Source organism: Echiichthys vipera (genome assembly GCF_963691815.1).
Source record: "Echiichthys vipera genome assembly, chromosome: 21".
NCBI classification, from domain to species: Eukaryota; Metazoa; Chordata; class Actinopteri; order Perciformes; family Trachinidae; genus Echiichthys; species Echiichthys vipera.
Window position 1 is genome coordinate 22,649,581 of NC_139846.1, and position 12,198 is coordinate 22,661,778.

Below are 12,198 nucleotides of genomic sequence, written 5' to 3' on the forward strand. Positions count from 1 at the left end.
TCTGGATCAAGCAGCAACCTCCGGTGCTGGAAAATGAAGCCAATGTGGAAGTGCCCAAACCTGCATTTCCTCAAACGAGGCAGACTCCAAAAGTGAGTCAATCGCCATAAAGTCCCATGTTAAAATGTACAACTTTAGGCAAGGCAGCTTTATTTGTATAGCACTTTTCATACACAAGGCAGACTCAAAGTGCTTCACAGCACAACATGTCATGAATTCAAATGCATTACAGGAAGACAAAGAGAATAAAAACACAGACAATAATCAAAACAGTGCGGACGTTAAAAGTGCGAAGATTTAGCAGAAAGCTAAGGTGAACATAAAAGTTTTCAGTCTAGTTTTAAAAGTGGTCAGAGTGGGTGAAAGTCTCACATCTTCAGGAAGTTTATTCCAGCTGTTTGTTGCATAATGACTGAAAGATGCTTTCCCTTGATTTGAGTTTACTCTGCGAACCACTAACAGATTGGTCTCAGAGGATCTTAGTGATCTAAAGGCTTATGTAGTGGGAGCATATCAGTGATATACCTCGGCCCTAGACCATGAAGTGATTTATATGTGAGCAGGAGGATTTTGAAATCAATTCTCTGACGTACAGGAAGCCAGTGTAATGATTTAAGAATTGGTGTAATGTGCTCACATTTTTTGGTCTTTGTTAGAACTCGAGCAGCAGCGTTCTGAACAAGCTGTAGCTGCCTGACAGTTTTTTTGGGAAGAACTGCAAGGAGACCGTTACAGTAGTCTAGCCTACTGGTTATAAAGGCATGGACAAGTGTTTCTAAGTCTTGAGCTGACATGAGCCCTCTAAGTCTTGTTACATTTTTAAGGTGATAGTAACTTTACAGCAGAAATAAACACCTTTGCAACCTGGTAGGGGGTGAATTTTTAAAATCACCCATTTGAATTGTATTAAGGCTTAAAGTATGGCAGGGCTGGCTGCTATGAGCAACAAGTGGGTGCTGTCACAGGTGGATAGCATAGACTGTCTGCTTCATTTGGCCCGCTTAAGCTCCATCCATGCTCCACCTCTTTGCCCATTTTTCGATTATTAATCATGTTACACAGGACAGGACAGGACCTATACATGCAATTAAGGAGAGATGTTAGAGCGAGGGGGCTGCCAGTGATCGGCGCCCCGAGCAGTTGGGGGTTCGGTGCCTTGCTCAACACCACCTTGGCAGTGCCCAGGAGATGAACTGGCACCTCTCCAGCCACCAGTCCATGCTGCATACATGGTCCACACAGGGACTTGAACCAGCGACCCTACGGTTCCTAGCCAAGTCATCTATGGACTGAGCTACTGCCGCCCAGGCAACCGACTTATGAACAAAGTTAAATAAAATATCTCCATGGTGATGAAGGTGAGAAAAGTCGCAGTAGAACAGTGAAGCGTCTCATCGTGGTAAAAATAAATCCTGCTGACATCCAGAACAGAAGAAAGGAGAGGTTGATTGCACAGTGAGCTGCACAAAGTCGACAGGCTATGAGTGTTCCACCTGTGGTGTACGCGGGTCTGTACCTGGGTACGCTGTCTCTGGAGCCTCTCAGAGTTGTGTAACTATTTCTTCTCGCAGTTTCAAATCCCTCGCCTCCCCCGGCGCCAAGTCACGCCTCAATGGAAGCACTCCTTATCCCGGCCAATATGAAAAGGTCATTTAATGCCTGGTGTTCCCTCTCCTGACAGGCTGAGAATTGGTTACTGACAGAGCAATCGGATATTTATGACTCAGCTTCCAGTTAAGCACAATGCTTTTAAAAAAAATGTAGGCTCCCATCAAGCATCCCCTGCTCTGCTGGGAGGCCCCTTTTTCAGGGTAATGGATGAAGGTTTTGTTTTTATATCGGGTGATAAAATCCGGATGTTTTCCTCTCCTCTCTTATTTCTGTACCAGTTGCAGTGACAGAGCTCTGCAGTCGTTCACAACCTGTGCTGAAGACCCTTTCTACCCCAATGCCACATGAGACACACAGGCACATACACACGTCAGTCTCTTAACTTAAAGGACTTGAAATGCCCCTCTTCATGACCTCCAAACCCTTTAAGTAAGTGGGCTCCCTCCATCCCTGAGGGGAGGCTTGCGGCAGCGCCGAGTGGGAGGAGAAGTGCTCGGGGTGAACAGTTAGGAGGTGCATGCGTGCATACGTGCGTGCATACGTGCGTGCATACGTGCGTGTCTGTCTGTGTGTCTGTGTGTGTGTAGCTGGGTGAAGTTTCAGGGGCGAGCTGAGGCTGGTGTTGGCTGAATCCTGCTGTCACACACACACACACACATAGAAGTATGTGTGTGTGTTTGTGACTTTGAATGCTAACTGCAGCTATTCTCAGACAGGGCCACCACGGGACACGCTGCTTCTCTAGACTGCTCTGGATCTCTTTCCCTCGGTGGCTTCGCTCCCTCTGTCTACATCCTTTGTGTCCTTACATCACCGTCTCGCTCTTGCTATTTTGGGTCTTCATGTCTCACTTTTTGCCTTTTTTTTTCTGGTCCTTTTCCCATCTCTATGCTGGATCTCAACCCCGGTCCTCATGACTCATAACGGGGTCTAAATCAGTGCCAAAAGGGCAAGAATGACAACCACTAGCATTCTGGGAGGTGAGAACTGGGACTAATGGTTGTCGTGGACTCTATACCTCAGGAACAACATGTAGCACAAATGTCCTTTTGGACTCAAGGCCGAATCGATTATAATGTAGAGGTCAAAGGCCAAGGTCACTGGGACGTCACAGAAAACATTTTGGGCCTTAACTTGAGAATTTGTTTATGACAAAATGTCACACAGATGTCTTATAGGTTAAAATGAATGATGCCATTTTCTATGCAAAAGGTCAAAGGTCAACTTCACTGTCACATCATAACATTCTGCAAAAAAACACTTTTCTGTCCATTATCGACGCCATAAGTCAGGAACTGAAGTGAAGTGGTGACACTAATCTTGAAACTTTGGTGCCATATTGAAGAGTGTGAGTGTGTGTGTGTGTGTGTGTGTGTGTGTGTGTGTGTGTGTGTGTGTGTGTGTGTGTGTGTGTGTGTGTGTGTGTGTGTGTGTGTGTGTGTGTGTGTGTGTGTGTGTGTGTGTGTGTGTGTGTGTGTGTGTGTGTGTGTGTGTGTGTGTGTGTGTGTGTGTGTGTGTGTGTGTGTGTGTGTGTGTGTGTGTGTGTGTTTGTGTGTTTGTGTGTGTGTGTGTGTGTGTGCGTGTGTGAAGCTGTTACACGAGCAACATGGCTTTGGGGATGACAGTGTAAGTCGGTTCACCACTTTGGTCCCAACTGAAACATCTCAAATATTGGAATCGATTGCCATTAGATTTTGTACATTTGTGGTCTATCCCAGTGTTGCATTATTAAAAAAATGTATCAACATCGATCTTAATGCGTCCTCAATGCGTGTTTTCACCTCTTATTAGAGCTGTCCACTTGTGTTCAGGCCGTGTACACTCAGACAGCACGTTACTGCTGAATGGAAACAGGGTCCTCCGTTTGCAACTTGTCATTCAGAACAAGTGCCACGTAAAATGAAAGCAGCCAAAGTCATCCCATTCTATAACGCTGGGGATAGACATGGACACATGATTGGTTGTACTGTAAATTCAATGTGTGCACATATTGAATGAAATGCGTTGTGCAAGTTGTTATGCCTACACAACAATCCAATAAATTGTGTGTGTTGATAGAGTACGGTCCATCACATTTTGATTTTTGATTGTTGTATTTTTCATCTGTCTGTCGGTGAAAAGAAAAGTGACAAGACAGCTCGTGTTATCCCTCTTTCAGGAGGAGGTCAAGGTGGAGGAGCCAGGCAGCTGCTGTCCAGTCTGTAGAAAGATGGTTCCAGGTTAGTACAGCATACAGTTTGCAGGAAAACACAACACAATATCTACAAATAACTGTTGTTTCATTTGACATCTTAAGCCCAGGCTCATTACCACGGTGAGTAATGCTTCTTCATCCGTGGTAATGTAAAGAAATTGGAAGGATTGTTGCCCGTAGGTGTGAATGGTTGTCTGTCTCTGTTCGTCTCTATGTGTCCTGTGATAAACTGGCGTCCTGTCCAGGGTGGACCCCGCCTCGCGCTCGATGACGGCTGGGATCGGCTCCAGCCCCCCCGCGACCCCATATGAATGAACGAATGAGATGCTACTTGTTGTAAAGCATGCAAATGTCAAACAAACACAAAATCTCAGTGGGTCTGTTTATTTAACGTCATGACTTTCAAATCAACTCGTTGGATTTGAATGTTATAGTTAATTTTATAGGAGGGTAAAAACCAAGTTCTGCAGTAGCCAATTAGGGGAAGATCACTTTACTTAACCTACACTGGAGCTTTAATCTCTCTCCCAGTGGAGGAAATGTCACATGCTGCGAGGGGGCATGGCAATGTCACAGTGCTCTCTGGAAGAAACGCTCCGGCTGTCTCTGTCTCTCCTGTCGCCTCTTTCCTCCCTTTTTCTATACCAAGAATTATAATTTGTCATAATCTCCTTTTCCGTGTCCTCTGTCTCCCCCCTTTGCTCTTTGTCCAATCCTCTCTGTGTTTCTATCAGGGGAGCCGGTGCCAGAGTGTCGTCGCTACATGCAGGTCAGGAACATCACAAAGGGAGACTGTCGGCTCGACAACGTGGAGGTCAGCTTCTGCAGGGGACACTGTCTATCAAGGACTGATGTCATCCTGGAGGTACGGAGAACACTCACACACATGCACACGCGCACACAGAACATAACACTGACAGGCATAGACCACGAGTGACAGCTGGTAGTGCAATTAGGATCAATACAGACAGCAAAGTGAACTAAAAGAGACTAGAACTGAACAGAAACTGTTGTTTGCACCTTGTCCACAAAGTTAAATATGCTAAATCATATAAACCTCCTCAATGGAATTTCATTGCTAGGGTCCTTGTTGACTCCATGTCAGTGATGTCATTTACACTGGAAGTGGTAGTAAACTTGGTTTTGGCATCTAGTAAGGATGAACCCTGGGCGCCTCCCTAGGGAGGTGTTCCAGGCACGTCCAGCTGGGAGGAGGCCTCGGGGAAGACCCAGGACCAGGTGGAGAGATTAGATCTCCACACTGGCCTGGGAACGCCTCAGGATCGCCCAGTTAGAGCTGGTTAATGTGGCCCGGGAAAGGGAAGTTTGGGGTCCACTGCTAGAGCTGCTGCCCCCGCGACCCGACCCCGGATAAGAGGCTGAAGATGAGATGAGATGTTTAAAACTTTGACAAGGTCTATAGTGAAATATCACCCTCTAAAGTTGGGCAGTTCTACACTATTCATTTAATTATGAATGTCAGACTTTATATAAACATGTGGTTACAAAGTGCTGATACGAAGCTGTTAAACAGTTTTGTCCGTTCCGATCCAAACAAAGTCTATTAAAACTTTTTTTCACAGTATGCAAAAAATAATAATAATTGAGGATTATTGCCTGAGCTATCACTGAGCAGCCAGATTGACTCTCTGCTTTCTTGCTGGAGTGTGAGCTGGCATCAGGGTGTAAGAGTGGCACACGCATGGCCCTGTGCAGCTGCCGTAGTCCCATGTTTGCGGCGTACAGTTATCTGATGATTTGATCACGGTGCCTTCTGTCAGCTGTGGTTAGATCACAAGACACAGTTCACATGATGCAGGTAAACAACATGCATCATTCAGTAGTTTAGTCCCCTGTGATCTAAATATAGATGTTTTGAATCTGGGTCATGTGTAGGGGTCACGTGTAGAGTCTGGTAGTGATTCTGTTTCTTTTCCTCCTTTCTTTCTCACTTGTTGTCTTTTTCATCCTTGTAAGACAGCGAGCTCGTCACCATGGCGACTTTGTTCTTCCTTGGCATTCAGACATCACTGTAAAAATAGAGTCCGTCAGATTAGCGAAAAACAAACATCAGCTCAGCCAAATGTGGCATTACCTTGTGTTACTGTGGCAACGAGGGGTGGTAACTAGTGACAAGGCGGCGCAGAAAAGTTCCCTTCTCATTGATCAGCAGGAATGCGTTCATAGGAATCACACACACACACACACACACACACACACCAGACTGTGGACTTTTCAAAGTGTGTGAAGCACTAATAACTATTTTACAGAGAGGTTGGAGGGGTTTTGATCCTGGCCTCCCTCGCCCCTCTCACCTTCTCCTCCTATTATCTATCATTCTCCGCTGCCGTTGTACTCTCCCACAGTCTCTCTCCTCCTCGGGTCTTCGCCGGCACTAATTGGACACATGAGCACACCTTCCAAGAAGCTGCCTTCTATCATGCAAACCAGAAAGGCTGTGTTTTTGCACAGTTACAAATGCCAAATTATCACCTAATTCCCAATTCTGTGCTTGCATTGCAGTTTACCTGTCTAGGCTCTTTTTTAATTGCATTCGTCATGTGATGCATCTTTGAGCGACCCGAGAGGCACTTTTTATATTATCAACTGAGTACAGTTCCCCACAGCTCTATGAAGCGTTTTACATCTTTCAGCTCATTGGTTTGATTTAACGGTCTACAGATTTAATGTTTCGGCTCACTCACTGCTCTCCGCAGCGTTATTTCCAGCTGCAGAAGACAGCTGTTTTTCCTGAGAAAGCACTGATAAACCCTCTTTAGACTATCAGCTCAGCACCAAACAAAGAGACAGGCTGGTGAGCATAGTGGAGCTGCTAAAGAGCTATTTTCGAGAGAGGTATTTCTCTCGGGAGCGGAGGGGTGGAGACCAAACAGAGCTAGAAGAAAAGTGAATATTGGAGTTACATTCATCCTGTGGACAGAAATTGTCTCCAGATGAATGCTGCTCTGTGTCTGCTGGATGTGTACACAAGCAACCCCGGTGAATGGTGATAACATACTGTATCCACCGCCCCGAAGTGTTCAAAGCAAAATGATATATCATTTTCTTCCACTCAAGAGAAGAAGAAAATCACAGCTAGGGATGCACCGATACCATTACTGATACCTGGGCTTTGAGTATCAACTGACACAGAGTAAGCCTGTGAATGTTCTCATTGTTATCCTCAGTCAAAAGCGACTCATTAATTCACTCATCTTCAACCTCTTGTCCCTGTCGGGGTTGCGGGGGGGCTGGAGCCGATCCCAGCTGACATCGGGCGTGAGGCGGGTCCACCCAGACAGGACGCCAGTCTATCACAGGACACATAGAGACAAACAGAGACAGACAACCATTCACACCTACGGGTGATTTAGAGTCATCAATGAACCGAACACCTGCACGTCTTTGGAAGGAAACCGGAGAACCCGGAGAAAACCCACGCAGACACGGGGAGAACATGCAAACACCACACAGAGAGGCCCCAGTCGGGCTTTCGAGCCTGGAAACCCCCTTGTTGTGAGGCCAGAGTGCTGACCACCACACCAACGCGTCGCCATTTGCTTTTAACGGAAATTGCTTTAAGGATAATACAGAGTACCGAACTGATAGCAGTAGTTAATAAGCTGTGTGCATCACTGTGAGGAAGTGACTGGGATCATTCCATTATGTGTGAGGACACATCAGGCTTGTGACAGATGAATGCGCAGTTATAAATATACTGAATTGTTATTTACTACTAGAATAAATCATGCACCAGCAACCTGAAACTTGGAATTCCAGTTAAAGCAGTAACCCTTTAAATGAAGCAACAAATTGGTCCTGATACGTGACATCAGTACTGGATCAGTCCGCTACAACCACACGTCCCTATGGCTACTGTGTGAGCAACATTAGAATTGTCCCGCAGTTGCGTTTATGGCCACCTGCTGAATAGTTCCCATATTAACTCTCCTTTCAGCTTTGCTTCGGTCGCTAACTAACTTCTGACAACAACAAAAATAATACTCTGGATAATCTACGTTTAGCAGCTAAGCGCTAACTATGTGTGTCTGCTGTGTGGTTATGTGAAGTGTGCAGCGGTCTCATCAGAGCTCTTTTTCTTAAGACGGCTGGCTGAAATGAGATCTGTGAACAAGCTGGACATGAAACCAATGAGCTCAAAGAGACTAAAAAGCTCTGTGGAGCTGCACAGTTTGATGATAACTCTCTGCGGCGTCAGTGTGTGGCCCCTTTCGCGTTACATGTCTCGATTTGATTCATGATTAAAATAGATCCATGCACTTTCTGATGTGATTTAATAGTTTCAGACGATTTCTTTAATTTGTTTTGTTTGTTTGTTATATATGCTGTTGTATATACCCCCCCACCCCTCCACCACCATATTGAGGTCATATTGGTCCTCAGTACTGTAAACTGTAGTCTCATTTTGTGGTTTCATACATTAGGGGTGGCCATTTCCCCCTCTACCTCCTCTTTCTTCCTCAATCAATCCTGCCGATACCATTTCCCCTCCTCTGTATACTCTCTTTCTTGACTTCCCACTCCCTAAATATTTTCTTCTGAGATCCTCTCATTACCTCCCTCCCTTCATCATATTCAAATCTCATAAACCATCCCCATATCCTTCTGTCCCTCCTTCCACCTCTCCTCCTCCTGTTGTTCAACTTCTCCGTCATTTCACTCTCTTTTTCCCTCCCTCTTTCTCCGCAGGAGCCCTACCTCCAGTCTGTTTGCGAGTGCTGTAGTTACCGCCTGGACCCAGACAACCCGGTGCGTTTCCTCAGCCTGCAGTGTGAGAGCGGAGAAAGCGAGCCCGTCGTCCTGCCCGTCATCCACAGCTGTGAATGCACCAGCTGTCAAGGTGGGGAATAATGAGTGTGGCCTTGTGGATGAGCGTGTTCATCTCTCACGTCAGTGGGAGAGCCCAAAGTTTGAATATATGTAAAAATATTTTCATGTGACGCATGTTTACAAACTCCAGAGACACAGGGGCATAGCAGGGACATGCTAGGAGAGGGACAGTCAGGGAATCTGATTGAAAAATATACATATCTACAACAAGGATTTTTCTCACATGATAATTGCATAATGGGGCAACTGTGGCTCAGTGGAAGAATGGATTGTCCTCCATTCAACTAGGTAAAGACTTAGACTTACTTAGACTTAGACAAACTTTATTGTCATTCACACACATTTTCATGTATACAAACGAAATTCCGTTGCAAGGCTCCAGAAACCACCAAAAAATATACAATATAAAAGGTAAATATAAAATATAAAAGGAGGCAAGATATAGACATATCTACAACAAATAAAATATAAAATAAAATAAAATATAAAATAAAATAAAATATAATATAATATAGCATCTAAATTGACAGAGTTGACAGCTGTTTGAAGTGAGTATTAGCAGCAGAATATTAAGTATAAATAATAAATAAACAGTGAACAGTGAATATAAAATGAGAGTAACAGAATGGGATGAGGTAGTGCATAGTGTCCAAGTAAAGACCACACTCTTTGACTTATCTATGATTTACACAGACCCAACAATTCCCCCGTAGAGTACGGTGGCAACTAAGACCTTCACTATAACAGACAGGAACGTCAGACAGACCCAGCTCTGTGGAGGACGGACATCTGTCTGCACCGGAGAGAGGAAGAGAAGGAGAGAGAGAGAGAAAAGACGGACAGATGGACAGAGAGAGACAAAGACAGACACAAAGACAGAGACAGACACACTTCCAGTAACTATAATAATATCTATAGTAATGTGAATATGACTTATATGTTATGGCAGTTAATACAGCAGAATAGTTGAAACAAGCACAACTAAGGTGATAGATTATAATAGCAGCAGGAAGCGTCATGCAGGACCATGGCAGCAGGCACCACCACGATCAGCAGAGACCTGAGAGACGACAAAGCACAAACAACTCCGGGGAAGAAGTTGAATTAGTAACATGCATTGATGAGACATGAATGATACAGACAGAGAGGAGCTGTGAGTAGTAGAAGAAACCCCCCCCCCCCCTCCTGACGGAGTCTCCACACTGGAGGTGATGAATGAAGAGGATGCTGAGATCTGAATGATGCGACGAGGGGTGGGCTTCTGGTGAGCTCAGCATGGACGTGATAGGCTGGTGAAGGCTGTGGCCTAATCTGATTGGTTTAGCTAAAAGTGTGAACACTCGTAATGAGATGAGGGGAAGCAGGAGAAGGGGCTGAAAATCAAACAGCTGCACGTGTGTTGCAGATGCCGCAGGCACGAGTTTCATCTTCCGACAGCTTTAAAGAGTCGAGAAAGAGAACTTGACCTTCGCCACCTGGATCAAGCGATGACGGGCTGTGTGAGACATACGGCGTGTGCCTCCTGTGTCTTTTGTTTACCAAGCTTTAGGTACACCTGGTATTCTGTTTGCTTGTCACACAAGCTGTTATTTAAGTCAACAGACACACGCAGCCTGTGCTGGTTTATGTCCCAAACTGAAATGGTACGGACACCATGCCCATCCAGCTCAAACTGGCACTGTGCTGGTCAGGATTTGGTACGCACCCTGCTGTAACATCACTGATGAGGATGCAACCAGTTTGAAAGTTTGACCCTAGAGAGGGCAGCGCAGTCAGCAACCGTCATGTTTGTCTCTCTCTCTCTCTCTCTCAATACAATTTCACAGTCACTTTCCATTAACGCAAGGCTTACACACACACAAACACAGCACGCAAGCACGCACGCACGCACGCACACACACACACACACACACACACACACACACACATACACACACTAATCTTAGGAAAACATACGTTCGCCTTTGCCCACCATGAATAATTCAATCAAGGATCCCACCTCTGAAGCAATTATGTGCTAATCCATTCATCAACATGGCTGATTGCGTTAGTTAATTGGATGTAGCCGCATACGACACAGAACATCCCCGCAGCTCATATTCCCCTCCCAGCACTACACTGCCGCGGACATCACGGCTGACGGATTTGGTCGTTACTGCGATCAATCTTTGGAAGCGTGCGGCCACTCTCACACACACTTACACACACACACACACTTGTGCATGTTAACTGCCACTACAAGTTCTCTCGTTTTGTCTTCTGGTGCTCTCTCTTGTGACTGACACACACTTATCACAGACACAGGAGGACTTGCATGCACACATATGTCAACTGCTGTTGTTATATATGCAGTGCTTGATGTATTTTGTATCATAAATGCATTTCAAATAATGTCCTATACATTGGCAGATCATTTTATTTCATAGGTTTTTTGACTACAGTTGAAAAATGGACACAAAATAGGTCATGTGTTGTTATACAATGCTGTTCCGAATGCTTTAGAGACACTGGATGTCTGTTTTTTATCCTGCACAGGAAGCAGCGAAGTTGGGATTCAATCAAACTGTTTCTCCTCTTCACAGGAGGTGACCTGTCCAGACGCTGAGTGTGTCGAGTGTCTGCGAGCTGCGAGTGTGTGTGTGTGTGTGTGTGAGTGTGAATGTGTGAGCAAGAGCAGGACGAGTACGAACGCCAAGCCAAGTGAGAGGCCAGCTGGTGATGGATGCAGGATTCTGGGAGGCACGGATCGATGGATGGATGGATGGATGAAGTCCTGTGAGCCTGTTGATGTACACATTGTTCTGTAGTTTTTAGTCGTCATGTGACCGGATGCTGCCGCTGACCGTAGACTTCCTTGTTAAAACTTGATTCTTAAAGCTGTACAGCCTTTTTCTACTGTGTATTTATAGTAATATTAAAGGACCTGAGATACAATCCCAGTAAGATCTATTACGCATTAAAGTGTACATGTACAAGCATTCTTCTTTGAGTTGGAGTTTACCATAACTGGTTAGATATCTTCATGTTCCAATGCACGGATCAATAAACATTTTCTACACATGGAGAACACAGTTGGCTGTCTAGTTTTATTTTTTAAGTAGTGCTCTCCTCAATAAACATCCTTGCCTTTTTCCCCTCATATATATTTAAACAGCATATACAGTAACCAGCAGACGCTCCCCCACCCTCCTCTCTCCTGTTACACACAATTTATTTAAAATAGAAAAACAAGACATTTAAAAACATGGAAATAAACATGAAATGCTTCCAGGTTTTCTTCTGAACCCCAAAACAATGCACCAACCGTGTTTGGCGTATCGCTTTGTTCCAGATCAGAGTAATAAACAGCTTCGCTCGTGACCCGCAAACACACTTTAGCTCTCACGTTAAAGATCTGCAGGGTAAAGGTGAAGTAAAAACACCTGAGGGGAATATTTATGAGCAGGGTTACATACGTTTACATCATCATCTGGTTGCTTCTGGTCGTGTTTCAAGCATCCCTCCTTTAGAGACACCCTCAGTTTGAAGCTCTAAGTACAGTC

At 45.0% G+C, this 12,198-nt stretch overlaps 1 protein-coding gene across 1 annotated transcript in view; it reads left to right on the forward strand.

Annotated features, from left to right (window-relative positions):
* Nucleotides 1–8,677, forward strand: part of sspo (SCO-spondin) — a gene marked incomplete at both ends in the record, with an annotated part of 88,865 nt that extends 80,188 nt beyond the window's left edge. Inside the window, 3 exon segments of the mRNA XM_083936416.1 lie at nt 3,770–3,830; nt 4,540–4,670; nt 8,516–8,677. Coding sequence (XP_083792542.1) covers nt 3,770–3,830; nt 4,540–4,670; nt 8,516–8,677 — 354 coding nt within the window.
* Nucleotides 8,678–12,198: the final 3,521 nt, after the last annotated feature.